This window comes from Rattus rattus, chromosome X (genome assembly GCF_011064425.1).
Source record: "Rattus rattus isolate New Zealand chromosome X, Rrattus_CSIRO_v1, whole genome shotgun sequence".
NCBI lineage: Eukaryota > Metazoa > Chordata > Mammalia > Rodentia > Muridae > Rattus > Rattus rattus.
The window spans coordinates 126,557,073-126,579,759 of NC_046172.1; the positions used below are offsets into that span (position 1 = coordinate 126,557,073).

General features: G+C 42.3%; 1 protein-coding gene across 1 annotated transcript; it reads left to right on the top strand.

Moving 5' to 3' along the window:
- The first annotated feature begins 13,462 nt into the window (after positions 1–13,462).
- Positions 13,463–21,154, top strand: LOC116888809 (putative protein SSX9). The gene is given in 8 exon segments (XM_032890088.1): positions 13,463–13,524; positions 15,719–15,851; positions 16,409–16,523; positions 16,792–16,802; positions 16,805–16,883; positions 17,576–17,625; positions 17,964–18,039; positions 21,048–21,154. Coding segments are annotated over 7 exon segments (543 nt in total). The 5' UTR covers positions 13,463–13,524; positions 15,719–15,746.
- The last annotated feature ends 1,533 nt before the right edge of the window (positions 21,155–22,687 follow it).

Genomic DNA, 22,687 nt, shown 5'->3' on the forward strand with positions numbered 1-22,687 from the left:
GTAATGTGTATTGTAACACACATTACATATATGTATATATTAATGTAATATATAATATGCACATATATAACATGTAACAAAATATATATTATGTATTATAATATAAATAATAAGGACACTATGAAGAGGAAGAAAAGCACTACAGGGAGAAATGAGGGCAAACAAAGGCAAAGAGGGAGAAGGACCAAATAGCATGCTTTCTATCACATGTGGAACATAAGCTATCTATCTATGCACATGAATGAATGCACATGTAACATGCGAGCAGTACAGGACTAATTGTCAGGAAGACATTATGTGTGCAGATGTAAGTATGGTGCAATGGTACCTACATACGAAAAGGCCATAATGAGGACTGCTGCAAGGAAAAAAAAGTGAAGTCCTACAAGTTGTCCTTGGACCTGCACAAAGGTGACATGGCTGTGTGATCTCCCCATGTACTAAGTCTTTTTCTTTTCTTTTTTTTTTTTCCTTCGGAGCTGGGGACCAAACCCAGGGCCTTGCGCTTGCTAGGCAAGCACCCTACCACTGAGCTAAATCCTCAACCCCATGTACTAAGTCTTAACAAAGAACATGCAACTGTAATTATTTTACAATGGAAGTCATTATTTTGTACACTAACTCAAAACATTGATCAAAACATTCTCACAGAAAAGAAGACCAGATCCTCTCCACTGTTTCAGGTCTAGTGGAGGCCGGCTAGGATTAGTAGTTCTGAAAGGCCAACATGAGTTAGAAATATTGCTCGGAGAGCTAAACAAAGAATTCACAGCTGAGGAATGCCAAATGGCTGAGAAACACCTAAAGAAATCTTCAATATCTTTAATCATAAGGGAAATGAGAATCAAAACAACCCTGAGATTTCACCACACCAGTGAGAATGGCTAAGATCAAAAACTCAGGTGACAGCAGATGCTGGCGAGGATGCGGAGAAAGAGGAACACTCCTCCATTGTTGGTGGGATTGCAGACTGGCACAACCATTCTGAAATCAGTCTGGAGGTTCTCAGAAAATTGGACATTGAACTGCCTGAGGATCCAGCTATACTTCTCTTGGGCATATACCCAAAAGATGCCCCAACATATAAAAAAAAAGACACGTGCTCCACTATGTTCGCCGTGAGCCTTATTTATAATAAAAGAAGCTGGAAAGAACCCAGATGCCCTTCCAAACAGAGGAATGGATACAGAAAATGTGGTACATCTACACAATGGAATATTACTCAGCTATCAAAAACAATGACTTTATGAAATTGAGGCAAATGGTTGGAACTGAAAAATGTCATCCTGAGGAGGTAACCCAATTACAGAAAAACACACATGGTATGCACTCATTGATAAGTGGCTATTAGCCCAAAATGCTTGAATTACCCTAGATGCCTAGAACACATGAAACTCAAGACGGATGATCAAAAATGTGAATACTTCACTCTTTTTTTTAAAGGGGAAAGAATACCCTTGCAGGAATAGAGAGGCAAAGATTAAAACAGACACAGAAGGAGAGCACCCATTCAGAGCCTGCCCACATGTGGCCCATACATATACAGCCATCCAATTAGACAAGATGGATGAAGCAAAGAAGTGGCAGGCCGACAGGAGCCGGATGTAGATTGCCCCTGAGAGACACAGCCAGAATACAGCAAATACAGAGGCGAATACCAGCAGCAAACCACTGAACTGAGAATAGGACCCCCGTTGAAGGAATCTTAGAAAGGACGGAAAGAGCTTGAAGGAGCTTGAGACCCCATATGTACAACAATGCCAAGCAACCAGAGCTTCCAGGAATAAGCCACTACCTAAAAGACTATACATGGACTGACCCTGGACTCTGACCTCATAGGTAGCAATGAATAGCCTAGTAAGAGCACCAGTGGAAGGGGAAGCCCTGGGTCCTGCTAAGACTGAACCCCCAGTGAACGTGATTGTTGGGGGAGGGCAAGGGGGGGAGGATGGGAGGGAACACCATAAAGAAGGGGAGGGGGATGTTTGCCCGGAAACCGGGAAAGGGAATAACACTCGAAATGTATATAAGAAAAACTCAAATTAATAATAATAATAAAAAAAAAATATATATATGTAAAAAAAAAAAAAAAGGTGTCCAGCAGGGGGCGCGACGTACCTGGATATTCTCCAGGAACACAGTCTTAGCTGGGAAGAAGAGCTAGACTCCAGGTTCTCAAAATATTGTTTTCCTGTGCATTTTCAAGTACTCTTTGCCTTGAAAAACAATACAAAATTAAAGATTTTTCTTGTTTTAAAAGTTTTTTTTCCACAATGAAGTCAACTTTACTCAGAGGCAACAATTTTGGGGGCTGTGTCTTTGCCTTAGTTACTGTTCTATTACTGTGAAGAGACGCCATTGAGCAAGACACTGCTTATAAAAGACGTCATTCAATTGTGGGCTAATTCCGAGGGTTAGTCTGTGACCATCATGCTGGGAAGCAGACAGGCAGTACTTCAGAGTGTTACACCCTAAACACAGGCAGCAGGCAGAGAGCAAGACACTGGGCCTGGACCCCCGAAGCCTACTCACTGGCACACTTTTTTCAACAAGGTGATACTTCTAATCCTTCTCATATAGTGCCACTCCCTGGTGATCAAGTATGAGCCATTGTGGGGGCGGTGCATTGGCATTCAAAGCACTACATGAGTCAAAAGAGAAATAAAGAAATGAAAGGCTTTCTAGAACTGATTGAAAATGGATACACAACATACCCAAACTTATGGGATATGAAGGCACTTCTAAAAGAGAGGTTCATAGCATCAGGGGCTTATATAAAAAACATGGAGAGATCTCATACTAGGAACTTAAATGCACAAATGAAAATGCTGGAACAAAAAGAGAAAATCACACTCAGAAGGAGTAGATGTCGATAAACAATCGAACTCAGGGTTGGATTCGATAAGATAGAACCAAACCAAACAACACAAAAAAATCCATGAAACAAAGAGTTGGTTCTTTGGAAAGTTATAGAAGGACAAACACTTTTATAAATTAATTAAAAGGTGGGGAGAGAATGTTCAAATGAAAAAAAAATAGAAATGAAAGGGAGAGATAACAACAGACACCAAGGAAATCCACAGAATCATAAGAACATACTTTAAAACCTAGACTCTACCAAATTGGAAAATCCAAAAGAAATTGATAATTTTCTCTGTATATACCACTTATCAAAGTTAAAGCAAGATAAGCAAATTAGATAGATCTGCAACTCCAACTGAATTAGAAGCAGTCATTAAAATATCTGTGATGGCTTATATAGGCTTGTCCTATGGAGTGGCAATATTAGAGGGTGTGGTCCTGTTGGAGTAGGTGTGTCATTGTGGGCATGGGCTTTAATACCCTAGTCCTAGCTGCCTGGAAGCCAGTATTCTGCTAGCAGCCTTCAGATGAAGATGTAGAACTCTTAACTCCTCCTGCACCATGCCTGCCTGGATGCTGCCATGCTCCTGCCTTGATGATAATGGACTAAACCTCTGAACCTATAAGCCAGCCCCAATTAAATGTTGTCTATTATAAGACTTTCCTTGGTCATGGTGTCTGTTCACTGCAGTAAAATCCTAACAAAGACAATATTATCACCATCCCCCCCAAAAATCCCAGGGCCAGATTGTTTTAATGCAGAGTACCACCAGAGTATTTTTTAAAAATGAACTCTTATTTATGTGAGTCTTTCGCCTGGATGGATATCTGTCCATGCCAGTGTGCCTGGTGCTTTCAGAAGCCAGCAGTGTATCTACTGGAATTGGAGTTAGAGAGGGTTGTAGGCCATGATATGGGTGTTGAAAGTTGAACCTGGTCCTCTGAAAAAGCAGCAACAACTTTTCCAGACTTTTAAAGAAGAGTTAATGGCAATACTCCTCAAAGTATTCCACAAGACAGAAACAGAAGGAACCATGCCCAATTCATTTTATAAGGCCACAATTACTCTGGTACCCAAGCCACATAAAACACTAAAAATGAAAGAGAATTATAGACTAATTTCTCCTATAAAAACATACGGCATAAACCCCCACCTCAATAATATACTTGCAAACCAAATCCAAGAACACATCAAAAAGATGAAGCACCATGATCAGGGAAGGCTTCATTCCAGAGATGTAAGCATGGTTAAACATACAGAAATAGATAAATGTAATTCACCATATGAACGACCTGAAAGATAAAAACCACATTAGATGCAGAAAAGACCTCTGACAAACTCCACACCACTTCATGATAAAAGTCCTGGAGAGAGCAGGGATACAAGCGACATGCCTCAACATAATAAAAGCAGTTTAAACTCAAAGCAATTCAACTAAAATCAGGAATAACACAAAGTTGCCCACTCTCTCCATACTTGTTCAATATAGTACTTGAAGCCTTAGCCACATCAATAAGAAGACAACTGAAGGAGATCAAAGGGAAACAAATTGGAAAGGAAGAAGTCCAAATATCTGTATTTGCAGATGATATGATAGTGTATATGTAAGTGACCCTAAAAATTCTACCAGGAAACTCCTACAGCACATAAACATTTTCAGCAAAGTATATGAATAAAAACCTAACCCACAAACATCAGTAGCCTCCTATATACAGATGTGAAATGGACTGAGCAAGAAATCAGAGAAACAATGCCTTTCACAGTAATCTCAAAGAAAATATTGTGGGGTAATTCTAGCCAAGCAAGTGAAAGACTTGGATGATGAAAACATCAAGTCATTGAAGAATGAAATTAAAGAAGATTTCAGAGCATGGAAATCTTTCCAATGGTCATTAACATAGTAAAAATGACCGTCCTATACAAATCAATCTATAGATTCAATGCAATATCCATCAAAATTGTAACACAATTCTTTATAGATATTGAAAGGACAGCCTTCCGGTTGCCAACTGTGCCTGGAGCTGACCCTGTGCCACAGCTCTCAGTACACAGATCCCACCAGGAGAGAGCTGGTCTCCCAGGAGTGCTGACACACAGGCTTACAGGAGGGGTGAAACCACTGTCAGAGCAAGACCAGCTAACACCAGAGATAACCAGATGGCAAGAGGCAAGTGTAAGAAACTAAGCAACAGAAACCAAGGCCCCTTAGCATCTTCAGAACCCAGTTCTCCCACCACAGCAAGTCCTGAATACCCTAACACAGTGGAAAAGCAAGATTTGGATTTAAAATCACAACTCATGATGATGTTAGAGGACTTGAAGAAGGACATAAATAACTCACTTAAAGAAATACAGGATAACACAGGCAAACAGGTAGAAGCCCTTAAAGAGGAAACAAAACTCCCTTAAAGAATTACAGGAAAATACAATCAAACTGGTGAAGGAATTGAACAAACCATCCAGGATCTAAAAATGGAAAGAGAAATGATAAAGAAATCACAAAGGGAGACAACCCTGAAGATAGGAAACCTAGAAAAGAAATCAGGAGTCATAGATACAAGCATCACCAACAGAATAGAAGATATAGAAGAGAGAATCTCAGCGGTAGAAGATAACATAGAAAACATTGCAAAAAGTTCCTAACCCAAAATATCCAGGAAATCCAGGACACAATGGGAAGATCAAACCTAAGGATAATAGATATAGAAGAGAGTGGAAGACCTTCTAACCAAAGGACCAGGTAAATATCTTCAACAAAAACGGTAGAAGAAAAAACTTCCATAACCCAAAGAAGAGCCCATGAATATACAAGAAGCTAGAACTCAAATAGATTGGACCAGAAAAGAAACCTCCCATCACATATAATAGAAATAAACACAAATGCACAAAACAAAGAAAGAATATTAAAAGCAGTAAGGGAAAAGCTCAAGTAACATATAAAGGCAGACCTATCAGAATTACACCAGACTTCTCACCAGAGATTATGAAAGCCAGAAGATCCTGGACAGATGTCATACAGACCCTAAGAGAACACGAATGCCAGCCCAGGCTCCTATACCCACCAAAACTCTCAACATAGATGGAGAAAACAAGATATTCCATGATAAAACCAATTTTACACAATATATTTTCACAAATCCAGCCCTACAAAGGATAATAGATGGAAAACTCCAACACAAGGAGGGAAACTACACCCTAGAAAAAGCAAGAAAGTAATCTTCTTTCAACTAACCCAAAAGAAGAGAGCCACACAACCATAATTCCACCTCTAACGACAAAAATAATAGGAAACAACAATCATTGGTCTCTAATGTCTCTCAACATCACTGGACTCAATTCCCCAATACAAAGACATAGACTAACAGACAGGATACATATACAGGACCCAGCATTTTGCTGCATACAGGAAATGCACCTCAGTGACGAAGACAGACACTTCCTCCGAGTAAAAGGCTGGGAAAAATTTTTTCCAAGCAAATGGTCGGAAGAAGCAAGCTGGAGTAACCATTCTAATATCAAATAAAATCCACTTTCAGCTGAAAGTTATCAAAAGATAAGGAAGGACACTTCCTACTTGTCAAAGGAAAAATCCACCAAGATGAGCTCTCAATCCTAAATGTCTATGCTCCAAATGCAAGGCCACCTACATACATGAAAGAAACCTTACTAAAGCTCAAAGCACACATTGCACCTCACACAATAATAGTAGGAGATTTCAACACCCCACTCTCATCAATGGACAGATCATGGAAACAGAAATTAAACAGAGACACAGAGAAACTAACAGAAGTAATGATCCAAATGGATTTAACAGATATCTGTGAACATTTCATCCTAAAACAGCACCAAAAACAGACCTCAACAGATAACAAGAAGATTGAAATAATCCCATGCATCCTATTTCATTACCACGGACTAAGGCTGATCTTCAATAACAACAAAAATTACAGAAAGCCCATATACACATGGAAGTTGAGCAACACTCTACTCAATGATAACTTGGTCAAGGAAGAAATAAAGAAAGAAATTAAATTAGAATTTAATGAAAATGAAGATACATTACCAAACTTATGGGACACAGTGAAAGCTGTGCTAAGAGGAAAACTCATAGCTCTGAGTGCCTGCAAAAAGAAACAGGAGAGAGCATATATCAGCAGCTTGACAGCACACCTAAAAGCTCTAGAATGAAATGAAGCAAATACACCCAAGAGGAGTAGAAGGCAGGAAATAATCAAACTCAGGGCTGAAATCAACCAAGTAGAAACAAAAAGGACTATACAATCAACAAAAACCAGTACCTGGTTCTTTGAGAAAATCAATATAGATAAACCCTTAGCCAGACAAACTAGAGGACACAGAGATTGTGTTCAAATTAACAAAATCAGAAATGAAAAAGGAGACATAACAACAAAATCTGAAGAAATAAAAAATCAGATCCTACTACAAAATCCTATTCTCAACAAAACTGGCAAATCTAGATGAAATGGACAATTTTCTAGACAAATACCAGGTACCAAAGTTAAATCAGGATCAGATAAACCATCTAAATAGTCCCACAGCACCTAAAGAAATAGAAGCAGTCATTAGAAGTTTCACAACCAAAAAAAGCCCAGGTCCAGATGGGTTTAGTGGAGATTTCTATCAGGCCTTCATAGAGGGCCTCACACCAGACTGCTGTCTGCTCCCTGGAAGAGGGTGTATCTTCAGACAGACCTGAGGGTCTACTGCACTCAGCATTTGGTAAGAACGATCCCCCACAAGTCCCACAGCAACTGCTGGGGGCCAGTCGACTCAGGGACCCATCACCCCTCAAACCCCATCCACCAATACCAATCCCCATCTGCTGGTGTTTCTGCTGGGACAGACTGCAAGGCTAGTTCACTCCTGGAAGGGCTATAATACCAGGAGGATCCACTGCACTCAGCATTTTGGTGAGAACACTCCCACCCTGTGCCAAGTCCAGCCCCTGCTGTGTTAAGGACTCAGGGACCCAGGACCCCCATTCAAAGCCCACCTGCAGAACTTTCTGCCTGGTCCTTCCTGCTGGGACAAACTGTGAAGCAAAGCCTGCTCCCTGGAGAGGTTATACCCTCAGACATACAGGAGGACCTGTTACCTCAGAACCTGTGACATCATATCCTGAAGCATGCCAGAACCATGTACTCAAAACATTTGATACCACATCCTGAGCCATCCCAGGAGATCTACTGCACCCAGGGCATCTGACACCACAACCAGAGGATGTCTTGAGATCTGGCTGCATCCAGGCAACTGGCATTCCAGGAGATCAGCTGCATGGAGGCAAACTGAGAGCACAGCATGAAGGCTCCCCAGAGATCTAATGCACACAGGGCAACTGAGATCTCCAGCATGTCTGCTCCCCACCAAAAGCCCAAAACAATTCTTCAAAGGCATGGAAAGAGCAATTCTCAAATTCATCTGGAAAGGCAAAAAAACCATAATAGCAAAGATAGTTCTTAACAATAAAAGAACATCCGGGGGAATCACTATCCCTGAACTTAAGCAGTATTACAGAGCAATAGTGATAAAAACTGTATGGTATTGGTACAGAGACAGACAGATAGACCAGTGGAATAGAAATGAAGACCTGGAAATGAACCCACACACTTACACACACTTGATCTTTCACAAAGAAGCCAAAAATATACAATGGAAAAAAGGAAGCATCTTCAATAAAGGGTGCTGGTCTAACTGGCTGTCTGTATGTAGAAAAATGAAAAGAGACCCACATTTGTCATCATGCACAAAGCTCAAGTCCAAGTGGATCAAGGACCTCAACATAAAACCAGATACACTCAAACTAATAGAAGAGAAAGTGGGAAAGAGCCTTGGACTCATTGGCCCAGGCAGAAGTTTCCTAAACAGAACTCCAATGGCACATGCTCTAAGATCAAGAATTGATAAAAGGGACCTCATGAAACTGGAAAGCTTCTGTAATGGAAAGGACATAATCAATAAGGCAAATCTGCATCCTATAGATTGGGAAAAAACCTTCACTAACCCCACATCTGATAGAGGGCTAATATCTCTATAGAACTCAAGAAGTTTACCACCAAAAAAAACCCCAAACAACTCAATCAAAAAATGGGGTATAGAACTAAACTGAGAATTCATAATAGAGGAATCTCGAATGGCTGAGAAGCACCTAGAGAAATGTCAAGGTCAGAGAAGTGCAAATCAAAACAACCCTGAGATTCCACCTCACACCAGTCAGATGGCTAAGATCAAGTCCTCACGTGACAACACATGTTGGTGAGGATGTGGAGAAAGAGGAACACTCCTCCATTGCTGGTGGGACTGCAAACTGGTACAACCATTCTGGAAATCAATTTGGGGGTTCCTCAGAAAATTGGAAATAGACCTACCTAAAGATCCAGAAAGACCACTCTTGGGAATATACCCCAAAGATGCCCCACCAGTGTTCCACTATGTTCATAGCAGCCTTATTTGTGATAGCCAGAAGCTGAAAACCCAGATGTCCCACGGCAGAGGAATGGATACAGGAAATGTGGTTCATTTACACAATGGAATATTACTCGGCTATTAAGAACGAGGACATTGGGGTTGGGATTTAGCTCTCAGTGGTAGAGTGCTTGCCCTAGTGAAAGCACAAGGCCCTAGGTTTGGTCCCCAGCTCGAAAAAAAAAAAAAAAAAAAAAAAAAAGAGGACATCCTGAGTTTTTTAGGCAAATGGATGGAACAAAAAAATTATCATCCTGAGTGAGGTAACTCAGACCCAAAAGGACATGCATTGTATGTTCTCAGTAATAAGTAGATATTAGCCACAAAAAAGTCCTAGAGACCTGGATGTGAGAGGCACCCAGGACTCAATGAGGGTGACCTTAGCCGAAATGGCTAACTCTGGGGAGATAGAATCTGAAGAGACTACTTCCATTAGATAGACAGTGTCCCCAGTGTAAGGGTAGGGTCACTAACCCATCTTCAAATTTTTTGACCCAGAATTGTTCCTGTCTAAAGGAAGTGAGGGGGCAAAAATGGAGCAGAGCCTGAAGGAAAGGCCATCCAGTGTCTAGCCCGACTTGGGATCCATCCCATGGGTGGTCACCAATCACTGACACTCTTACTGATGCCATGTTGTGCTTGCAGACAGGAGTCTGGCATGGCTGTCCTCTGAGAGGCTCTACCAGCAGCTGACTGAGACAGATGCAGATACAGTTAACCATTGGACTGAGGTGAAAGGGATGGCAACCCCATAGGTAGACCAACAGTGTCAACTAGACTACTCAGAGCTCCCAGAGTCTAAGCCACCAACCAAAGAGCATACATAGGCTGGTCTGATCCCCTCCCCTCAACATATATGTAGTAGAAGACTGCCTTGTCTGGCCTCAGCGGGAGAGGATATGTCTAATACTGTAGAGACTTGATGCCCCAGGGAAGGGGGATGCCTGAGGGTGAGGGTGAGGGGAGAGTGAGGGTGGACTGGGAGGGGGCAACATTTGAGATGTAAATAAATAAAATAATTAATGAAGGAACGGGGATGGGAATGAGGGAGTCAAGATCAGATGTGGGGAGAGACAGGAGAGAGGGCCAGACAGGAGAACAGATGGAAATTGGCAGCTGGCGAGAGTCGGGGGTGTGGGGGGATCTCTAGGACTTGCCAGAGCCCTAGGATGGGGGAGGCTCCCAGGAGACTATGGGGGTAACTTTAATTGAGACTCCTAGCAGTGGGGATATGGAACCTGAAGTGGCCACTTCCTGTAGCCAGGCAGGACTCCTGGGGGAGAGATAAGGACAGCAACCCCACCCACAAAACTTTCAACCCAAAATTTGTCCTGTCTACAAGAAATGCAGGGACAAAGATGGAGCAGAGACTGAGGGAACAGCCAACCAATTACCGGCCCAATTTGAGACCTATCTTATGGGCAAGCACCAATCCCTGACACTAATTGACATTAATGATACTCTGTTATGCTTGAAGACAGAAGCCTAGCATAACTGTCCTCTGAGAGACTCCATCTAGCAGTGACTAAGACAGATGCAGAGACCCACAGCCAAACACTGGATGGAGGTCAGGGACTCTTATGGAAGAGGGCAGGGAAGGATCGAAGGTTCTGTGGGGGTTAGGAATTCCATGGGTAGAACAGAGTCAACAACCCTGGACCTTTGGCAGCTCTTGGAAACTGAACCACCAACCAAAGAACAAACACAGGCTGGACCTAGGCCTCCCTGCTCATATGTAGCAGGTGTGCAACTTGGTCTTCCTGCTGGTCCCCTAACAACTGGAGCAGGGCTGTCCCTAAATCTGTGGAATCTGTTCCACAATAGGGCTGCTTTGTCTGGTCTCAGTGAGAGAGTTTGTACTTAGTTCTGCAGAGACTTGATGTGCCAGGATCGGGGGTACCAAGCGGGGAGGCCTCTACCCTCTCAGAGGAGAAGGAGAGGGATTGTGAGGAAGGGCTAAGGGGAACATGGGGGTGGGATCTGGATGTAAAGTGAATAAATAAATTAATGGAAAAATTATAGTTAGGTTTTATGCTGACTTAATAAAGTTGCAATGTAGGTTCTCCTCAGATCCTTCACTAGGCCTGGATAGTTAACTTCCTTTCCTGTACCAGACAGTATCACCTGTTTCTTTTTTAATTATTTATTTTATATACATGAATGCTCTGTCTTCAGACACAACAGAAATGAGCATCAGATCCCATTATAGATGGTTGCGAACCACCATGCTGGTGGTGGGACTTGAACTCGGGACCCCTGGAAGAGCAGTCAGTGTGCTTAACCACTGAGCCATCTCTCCAGCCCTCTCACCTGATTTAAAAAAATATGATTTCTTACCATCTACTGAGCTTGACTTTGATTTGTTTTTCCAAATTCTCATGTTGCATCAATAAGAAATTTATTCACACTCTTTTCTTTTCAAAATGTAGGCACTTAGGGCTATATATAAACTTCCCTTTTACTGTTTCTCAAAGGTTTTGTTGTGCTGTGCTTTCATTTTACTTAGTTCCGGGAATATTTAAATTTCTTCTTGACCCATCCATCATTCAGTAATGAATGAATGTCCATGAGTGCATATACTTAGAGCTGTGTTTATCGCATAATGGCTAGGCAGGACACATGGAATTATTTGAATTTTTCTGTATTTATTGGGGCTTGTGCTGCAGCATGCGCTCCACTTCGGAGAAGGCCCACGGTGCTGCTGAGCAGAATGTGCATTTGTATACTCTTGGGGTTCGAGTTGAATATTCTGTAAATACCTCATAGGTACATTTAATATAAGACGTCATTTAATTCTGAACTTTCTGTTGATTTATTTATTTTTGGTCCAGATGTCCCATCTATAGAAGAAACTGGAGTGCTGAAATTGCCTTCTGCTATTAAGTTTGTGTTAATCTGGAGTCTTAATTCCATTAATATGCTTTCTGAAATTGGGTGCACCAGGGTTTTGTGCATATTTGCTTAGTATTATAGTATTTTATTAACTGATTGATCCCTTGATTAAAATGAAGTACCTCTGTCTACAGCTATAGCTTCAAGCAGTATATTGAGAAGGAGTGGGGACAGTGGACAGCCCTGACTTGTTTGTTTTTAGAGGGATTACTTCACAGTCTTCTCCATTTAGGATAATGCTGGTTGTGGGCAGTGGTGGTTGGGGGTGTGGGGGGGAAATCCATTCCTTTGTAACATGACTTAAAATTAATTTTTATAAGTGATTAAGAAGAAAACATAAGAATATGCAGTGAAAACCTTAATGCTGGTCCCAAGGTCCATGAGCCATTTCCTTGCCAGAAGAAAGGTCTTGGTCATTCTGAGCAGGGCACTATTCTTTTTAAAGATTTACTTATTTATTTTATGTATGTGAGTATACTGTTTCAGACACACGAGAAGAGGGAATCAGATCCCATTACAGATGGTCGTGAGCCACCATGTGGTTGCTGGGATTTGAACTCAGGACCTCTGGAAGAGCAGTCAGTGCTCTTAACCACTGAGCCATCTCTCCAGCCATGAAAAGCCATCTCTCCAGCCCTGTGCAGGACATTACTGACAGAGCAGTCCCCAGAATGCAAAGTCTAGAGGGCATTAAGGGGCTAGTGGAGGTGTATACTATTTGAGTAGAGAAGCCTTCCTAACAGAAGCACTTGGGACCCTTTAAAGAGCACCATAAACTCTAACCACATGGAGACTGTTTTGCTATTATTCATAAGAATATTAATAGAAAACAAGTTCTTGGGTCTTTGGGAAAAGAGCACATATAGGGATAATTTGAATTCTAATGCTTTCCTTTAATAAATAATTTAAATGTTATGAGTTTATTTTAAAGAGATCCCAGGTTGGAAGACTAAGGAAGACAGAGGAAAAAGATTTGAAGTGGTTAGCCATGTTTTAGATAAATAACTGCACAGTAGAGGATAGTCTGGATATAAGGGAAAGCCCAGGTATCCGTAGGAATGAACATGTCAACAGGTAAACAGACCTGAGAGTAGCCAATGCCAGGGATATGGATGATGACACTTTAGGTGGGGACACTTGGTACATTCCCTTTGTGATGTACTTCTGCCTGGAACCCCTAAGATCCAACATTCCGTTCTTACCTCACTTGCCCCACCTACTTCGCTGAGGAGTTCATAGCGATTGACTGCTCTGGTTGCTGAATCTCTAGAGACGGCTGAATCAAGGTACTTATTTGGGTCTCTTCTTGGAGAAAGAGTTCTTTATTCCTCCCTGTCTGAGGTAGGTTCTTTCTTGGGGTGCCCTGATAAACTAAATCTTCACAGATAGAAAAGTTAGCCTGTAAAGGCTAACTTGGGCCTTTCTTGTGTCTCCAACATCCTCAACCCTTACAACTGTTCTTTGAGATAAATTGTTACTGGGTAATTACTTAGGGATTCTAGAAACTATAACCATTTTATGTCTGACAGATGTGTGTCACTATTTCTGAGGGAAGTGGAATGACTCTTAGCTTCACAAACTTGAAACAACCTATGTGTCTCAAGATTTCCTCCAACCTCAGTGACACCAAATAATCTGTGTCAGAGGGGCTACTTTCCAACCTCCTCTTGGATGAAGACACAGTCTTCATGGTCCCAGAGACACCTCAATGTCCACTCAGTAAAAATTTTCTGGGGACTTCAGCTTGAGGATCCCTGATTAGTGTATCTTTGACTCAAAGGATTTTCTAAATTAGCCCAGAAATAGCCCAGCAATTCACTCTACTTAACTACCCACCCCCTTTTCAGCACAGCATAGCTATATATCCATTTCCTAGATCCCTGGAAACCATCAGTTGGGGAAACTATTAAACCTGTGGCAATCCTCTCACCAAATTTACATTGCATACACCACGAAATATCTATACACGATGCAGGGCACTGCACCACAAAACGGTGATCTAAATTATCTTAATTCCTTAATAGGCAGGTACAGGAGAAGTGTTTGGGCCCATGGTTTCTCTGTTTCCTTGGCAACCTAGTCATATCCTGTCTCAAGGGGAAACCATTTAAGAGTGGGTAATGATGTAGAGACATGTATTTAAGTTTCAGCAGGTGCCCAGAAACGTCTTTTATTAAAAAGTTTATTGTGTCTATTACTTTTAAATCTATTTATTTACTTACTTACTTTAAACCCCCAATCGCAGTCCCCCTCCCTCCTCTCCTCCAAGTCCTTTCCCCACCTCCCTTCTCCCCACATCCACTCCTCCTCTGTTCCTCTTCAGAAAAAGGACAGCCTCCCATTCATATCAACTAGCCTTGGTATATCAAGTTGCAGTAGGACTAGGCGCATCCTCTATTGAGGCTAGAGGTAACCCAGTAGGAAAGGATCCCAAAGGCAGGCAACAGAATCAGAGACAGCCCGTTATTAGAATTCCCACACGAAGACCAAGCTACGCAACAGTTAAATATGTGCAGGGGGCCTAACTCAGTTCCATGCATGCTCCCTGGTTGTCAGTTCAGTCTCTTTGAGCCTCTGTGGGCCAAAGTTATTTGATTCTTAACTTTTCTTCTAGTGTCCTTGATCTCTCTGGCTCCTACAATCCTTCCTCCTCCTCTTCTGCAGGGTTCCCTAAGCTCTGCCCAATGTTTGGCTGTGAGTCTCTGCATGTGTTTCCCTCAAGTGGGTGTGTGGGAAGCCTCTCTGTGTCTATTACTTTTTAATAAAAAGCTAAAGAATTTATTTACTAATGAGGGAAAATTCTGGAAATGTTCAGGAACCACCCAGAGCTGGAAGAGACCACAGGAAAGGAACATGGGAGGCAAAATATAAGAAAAGTATGATGGTTCCAGATATACCTGTGTGTGCTTACCAAATATGGTTAATTCATATTTGTCTGTCCTTTGTGACCCTTCTATCTCAGCTTGCCAACTACCCTCTGTTACAGGCATAAGAAAGGAACTCTGGCTTCTCTTCTCTTCCCTTACAAATTCACCATCGGTAGCTACAAACTGTGGTCACTAAAGGGTCCTGTAAAACATTAGCAGCTATTCTTCCTCTCTACCTGTATTTGGTGCTTGGTGTACCTTCTTCTGAACTCCTCACCACCCATCTTCCAGTGACAACTATTTGATTCTTATCTTCTATGAAATCAGTCTTTCCTTGCATGGGTGAGTGCATGGGTGAGAACATGGGCTTGCCCAATTCAATAGCTTTCTCTTTTCTATTAATCTCAATGAATACTCCAGGGCAACTAATCAGGACAGAAGCTTGACTCACTCTCAACAACTCAAGATACTTTCATCCATGCTCATGGAATCCAACTGATTCCTAGCTCTCCTGTAGACCTAGTCAAGGATAGATGATCTCAAGGTAAAAAGGAATACAAGAAAATTTCAGGTATTAACCGTTACTGTCTATTTGCAACCCCTTCCTTCACAGGACATTTTGTTTTTAGTCAGAAGACAAGATGGTGTCTTTTCAAAACCACAGTGACCCCATTGGCACGAAAACAGTGAATTCCTGTGCAAAGATTCCTGTGGAAGTGTTTTGTGAACCAAAGAATATATGCAAGGTGAGGTGACCAGGTAGTTGGTGGACAGAAGGAGTTGAGTGACCATGGGCCATTGTAGAATGACTTATCAGAAGGTGGAATTCAGAGGCACTTGGGACAAGGATCATAGTCTCCACTGGACCTCCATAAGTCTCAGGATTTCTCTCCATGCACAAATGCTCCACGTGTCCTCAGCATCCCTGAAAACTTCAGATTAGTGACATAGTACTAAATTCACTGGGTGACACTCAGTCCCTTGAATGTAAATAAGCAGCATTGGCATTACCAGTTACTGGGGAAAAAGGCTGTTACTCACATCTGTGATTGACCCTCATTTCAGGATCGATTGTCTTTTTTTTCCTAATCTTTTTTTTTTTTTTTTCCGGAGCTGGGGACCGAACCTAGGGCCTTGTGCTTGCTAGGCAAGCACTCTACCACTGAGCTAAATCCCCAACCCCTTGATTGTCTTGATTCTCTAGGTAGGCCACCAAGGTCCTCCAACACAGAGGGTATTCTGGGATGAAGAGTACACAGGTCCAGCAGAGAATAGCCAGAACTTACACTTCCTTTTTTTCTAGGCCTTCCAGGATATTTCTGCCTACTTTTCTGATGAAGAGTGGGGAAAGCTGACCAAATGGCAGAAAAGTGCCTACGTGTATATGAAAAGGAACTACATCAGGATGACTGGCCTAGGTAATAGGAAATCTGGATTTAGACCAGCCTGGGGGTTCCAGTTTGTTTTCTATGCCACAAATTCTTTTGAACATGTAGCAGGGCCCTCTCCCACCAAACCTTTCTTCATGGAGAAATGTCAAGGTGCTTGCTGGACATGCTGCTCTTTGCTCCCTTGGGTAGGGCTGAGGCCTCTTGTGGGTCTTAAAATCTGTGCTGTACCCCAGATCTTAGCAGCATTTTCCCTCTTTGTGCTGCCTTTAAAAACAAGCACTTTGCTTCCTCTTAGGGGTCACAGTAGAACCAAACCAGTTTTCATGCGTTGCAAGGAGCAGGCCAAGCAGTCTGTGGTCGAATGTATTGAAGTTCATGACAGTGAAGGTGAGTGGTCAGGGAGGGGCTGTGAAAGAGCACCTTCTCAGTCAAGATGCCTGGTAAGGTCACAGGCAGCTCTTTTCTTCTTCAGATCAGGGCTGCATGGGAAAAGTGTTCATTCTGAGGATTATGTAGAAGATCCTGTCATATAAAGTGCTAAAATGTTATTGTGTACATTATTCTGGATAATAAATAAATGGCCAATGTGTAACACCTTGAAAGAGAGTCAGAATGTCCTGTGTCCTACTGGCTTGTGACTCCCCAGTGCTCCCAACAAGCACGTTACTTGATCTAAACTCCGGTTTGAAATTTATGCACAGTATTTGAGAATAAAGGAGAATAATCACACTAGGTAGCCCCCAATAGTACTGAGCTCAATAACTTATTCTTCCTCACATAGTTAACACCTGACTATTCAAATTGTTTCATGTGTTAAGTAAAAATTTTCATTATTACACATTGGAAAGTTTAGAAGGTGATGAGGCTTAGCTGACACTTCCTAAACAACCAGAAGGAGACTTCTTAAAGGACACTAGCGCTAATGCTTCTGTTGTTAGGGGAACTAGAGCCAGGCTCCGCCAGCTTCTCTTCCACACATGGGTTCACTCTCCAATCTAGCCTTCCGTAAATCAGCAGACTCCTGAGTTCTTGGAACATTTAGTAACAAACAAAACCTTCTGATTTGTCACTTTCTGTAGATGAATGTTCTGATGAAACCTATGGTGTGCCACCGAGGAAACGGGTGAAGGCAAGTATCACTTCTTTCTGTAGCGGTGCACCCTGTTTGTCCCTCAGTTCATGTCCACGTTGTTGAGGTAGTTTTCTTTTTGGTGGTGGAGAACTGTATAAATATAGATGTAAATTTTAATGGGAAGCTTCACATGCTGTTTCAAATGCCGATTCTAACTATATGGAAGGTCATTGAATCTTTGGGTCTGGTTAATTTTGGTGTGTGAGGTTTTTATTTATTTGCTAGGTCCTGTCCTAAATATTACCCGGCAAATTAGAATACCCTAAGTCAAGTAGCAGAAATACACCAAGGATTACTATTTGCCAACATGCCTTATCTCTGATTCTCTTTTATAGCTGGCATCAGTGACCATAAGTATTCATAATGTAAAAGGAAGACTTGCCTCTGGAAAGAATGGTTCTAATTTGGCAGGTTGGCTGCAATCTAATCTCTAGTCTTAACATAATTTATTGTTTTTCAATGTGGTATTTATTTACTTCTTTGAAGATATTGTATTTTAATTGTGTTCACACATACACCACTCTTTCATCTAATGGATATAAAAGATCTTTCTCCCAACATCCATATATTTTTATAAAAAAAATAAACAAACGCAAACCCAATTTGTGCTATCTATATACTGTGGGACGTAGAACGATCCAGCAGAGTATGGTTGACCTACCAGAGACCACACTCTTAAAGAAAACTGACCTTCCCTCCCATAAAGAGCACATGAGTTCCTACATGCTAGAGTGCTGGAAGGCTTGATCTTGTGCAGGTCTTATAGAGGCAAAGACGACTACTGTGTGTTCATGAGTTTAACAACCTTGTTATGTCCCTCAAACACTATATTGCTCTGGTCCAAATGTCTTCTGCCTTTTAAAACCTCTTGATCCCATCTTCTGTGATGGAATTTGAGCTTGGGAGGAAGGTGTGTGATATATGTTCGGTATTTAGCTGGGCGATCTGTACCCTTATTAGTGCAGTCTACTCAGATAGGAGTTTCTGCACTAGCCACCATTCACTGTGCAAAACAATTTCTCTGATGCTGTCTGACAGCTCGCTTACCTATGGGTAGAGATGGATGAATTTAGAAGACAGTTTGCACTACATTCATTCAGCAAAATCATAGTAATGCGTTTTCCCATGGGGCCTGTCTAACCACAGGTTTTTGGTTGGACCCACATGGCTTCAATTAGAGCATTTTAATAATTAGAGTACTGATAATGAGGATTGCCACAATCGTGCTGAATTATTGGTCAAAGAACAGTTTCCCTAGCTCTCCAATCTGTAGCCCAGACTACTGAAGTGTAGTCATGTCTTCCTTCGTTTCTGAAGTCCACGTCATGCTCCTGTCAGTTATTCTCTCCCGAGACTTTCATCCTGACACTCGCTTTCCATGTAGAGACAGGCAGCTGGCTTCTGTTCTGTGAAGGGAACATGCATTTATCTCGCTAGAAATTACAGGGCTTCAATGGTGGACCCCTTCTACTCTGATCAACCTCAGGACCCAAGAACTTCTGCCCCACAGTCTCAAGCCAGAGGCACCCGACTCTTTATGGAATGGGGGTTTCCACAGTTGCAGGGTCCAGTCTAGTGTAGAAAGAGTTCTGGGAGCAGAGAGTTAGTGGCACAGTTAGAGGACACAGCTAAGGACTGAATGAGTGAAGGATCCTGACAGCAAGTATGTAGGACACTCCGGTTCCAGATCTGACACAGTGCGTCTTCCTCCTCAGGCAAACCCACAAACATGGTCCACATACACGAACTAAAATTGCAAATATACAATGAAAGGCAATGAATTCTGTTTCTGAGCTCAGAAACAATGTTCTTTTAGTTGTACATAGACTCCCTCGTGCATGACTCAGGGAGTTGAATGAAAGGAAGCTCATGATAAGTGACACATCTTGATAGCAACAGAAATGGTGTAGGCGCCACCTTGTCCAATCCCACCTGAAGTGCTCTCACCTGCATCTTGTTCTCACCACCTCTGGCAGGAGGTTCTTTGATACCTAGATCACTATGTCTCCTTTCTTTCTCCCTGCTGCGCTCATCTGCACGCACCGTCATGGTGTATGCAGTGCTGTCTCCGTCACTGTATCCACACTTTTCTTACTGTCCACGTAGTGCACCGCAAGCCTGTGTGTGCGGCCTTATACGTCACAGAGTACCTGCCTTTCCCAGAGCCTGTGGGTCCCTCCAGTGCTTTTCTTCGCCTAATTTTCTTTGCTCCACACTCTTAATCACATCTTTGCTGCTTGCGCAAATGACAGTCTATTAAGACTATAAAGGCAAACATTGTAGCCCTGGAAACGCGGTTTACTCAGGACATTTCTTTCCAATTTAAACACCCGTGTTCTTTTTTATTTAGTTACAAAAAGTGAAATACTTTGTCAAATGTGATTAAAATGTTATGAAAATCCTTTAAACATACCTGCAAAAGATCAAGCCCTTCAACACTCTGCTGTGGAAGGAGGGGCTCACCAGTTTCTGCCCCTTTCAGAGGATATGAAGGCAGTTGCCAGTTGCCAGGGGAAAAGGCCTAATTAAACTCACTGGGTCTCACCCATACAAAGCAAAATGAAATAAAAGGGAATCTAGTGGTAGGGAGGAAGGCATGTCGTGACCTAAGAGAATAATTAGGTGTGTACATGATCGAGACACATTATATATGTATACAAAATGTCATAATGACATGGAATAACATATATAACTAATATATGCTAATATAACCTTTAGAAAAATACACGAGAAGATACTTAACCCTAAGACAATACGGAAATGCTACTGACAGCCCCAATGAGTGTTCAGTGTTTAAAAACTGCTGAAGGAGGCAGAACGGGGAGGAGTAACCCAACTGTGTTCCAGGAGCACTAGGCTCAGGGACGCCTGCACATCCAGAGAAAGACATATTCCAGAGACAGACAGAGTAGGGTGCTGTTGGATGAGAGGAAACCACGGGGGAAAACAATATTCTGGTTTCCCTGGCATGTTCTAGGTGTTTGGCATAGGCCCCGAAAATCCCAGTCCTTTCTGGGTGAGGAGTTCACCCATCACCAGTTCAGATGCTAGAATGGGTCTCCATAATCATAGTTACATGTGTCTTTCTTCTGAAAGCCATGTGACAGTGGACAAGTCTTCTACATGCTCTGAAGCTAACCCTGAAATCCATACAATATAAGTGAATGGTCACTGGGTCCTCCTCCTAAATGGAGAATAAAAGGAAAATCTTTATCAGGGGATGGGGAGGGGACCAGACAGCATGTGGCATAACCCGAACTAGCCTTTGGTCTGTACTGCTATGTGGCTGACATCTCAATCTTTGTGAGCCCGCAGATGTAAAGGCCTATGGTCTTGTGTGTGGGACAGCTCTGTTGTTTTCTGATGAGAAAAGGCCCTAAATGACCTAGCTCTCATGCACTAACCTCTCCACATTTCAGGAGCTGGTGGTATTCAGGTAAATGCTTGGAGCCACCGACTGCGAGAGAGGAAGACTCGAGTGATATATGAAGAGATTAGTGATCCCGAAGAAGATGATGAAGATTGAATTTGTAAGTGGTCCTCTGACATGTCTCGCAACACCCAGAACACATGTTTCCGATACGGTATTGGACCCTAGCCAATCATCCACTTCTAGTCCTTTGGGGTACAACATTGAGCTGGAAGTAACATGTCATGCTTCATTTACTCCAGTGCTGGATACTTTGGAGACTTTCCCTAGACAGGATGCCATGGGCTTCTAAATCCCGGGTTAGCACTCAAAGTATAGGCCATACCTTCCTCTGGCTGAAGAACTCAAAGACGAGGTGAGGCAGCCCCTGTGCTCTAGCAGAGGGTTTGCTGGTGGAGCAGAGGCTTGGAGGTTGGGTGGAAGGAAAGCATGTAGGCTGTGAAGGACAGGAGGAAACAGAGTAGTGAGTAGGTGGTGGCAACTCACTAGGATTTCTCTCTCTTTTGTGTCTCAACCACAGAGAGTCGAAATAAGCCCACGGTGGAAGAAGAAGTGGTGGGAACTGAGGATCACAGCTACAACTTTGAAAGACTAAATATCAGCGCTATATATACACATACATATTTATTTATTTATTTATAAAACTTTAGTGCAGTTATGAATTAAGCACGTGTCGAGTGTTTGTTCTTGTAGCAATTTTGTAGGGTGTGTCAGACACCCTGTTAGGAATCCTTTTATTTTGTGCAGACATTTCCTATTATTATCACTGTGCTGAGCCCCACTAGAATTGTCCTTTCTATGCCAGGCACTGCTTAAGCACAGATCTCGCTGTATGGCAAGCATGTGCTCAGCGCTGGGAGTAGTACATGCTAAGCACTCTGTCAGTATTAGCCTACTGTGTGCCAGCCACTCTGGCAGAATGCCAAGCTTTCAAGCAGGCTAGACAGCTCAGTGATAAAGGAGCCTGCTGCCAGACCAGTCAACTGGAGTTCAATCCTAAAGACCTACAGGCTGGACAGAGAGAACTGGCTCCCTGACACTGTCCTCTCATATTCACAACTGAACACATGTGTGTGTGCGCACACACACACACACAAACACACACACATCCATGCATACATGCATAAAATCACTCAAAAACTATTGAAAATATAAGTTGACCCATATTTCATTCAGCAAGGCATATACCCAATGTAACACACACACACACACACACACACACACACACACACACACACGTATGTATATAATGTTAACGTGCCCTGTACTTATCTTAGGCATCACATGTCAGTCATCCCTGCACTGAAGTGCACTACCCTCCCCTTGCCTAGGATTGCAGAGCAGTCATCTATTGGTTTATGTTAACATGTTTCTCGTCTTGCACACACATTCACAAGTTATCACTAGGGTCACCTGGTATCTGCCATGCTCCACCAGAAATGTGTCTGATTACGACTATCCCATTTCATTTTTTTTTGGTTAGTACATGCTTCCTTCCCTGTCTGCACACAGGTGACAAATTCAGATTCTGTGATGTGGGAGAATCTGGCTTTGCTTGACAACACATGGGACCTTCATGTAACAGAGAGACTGAGGCTCAGTGCACACTTGCTTGCTTCTATGAAAATC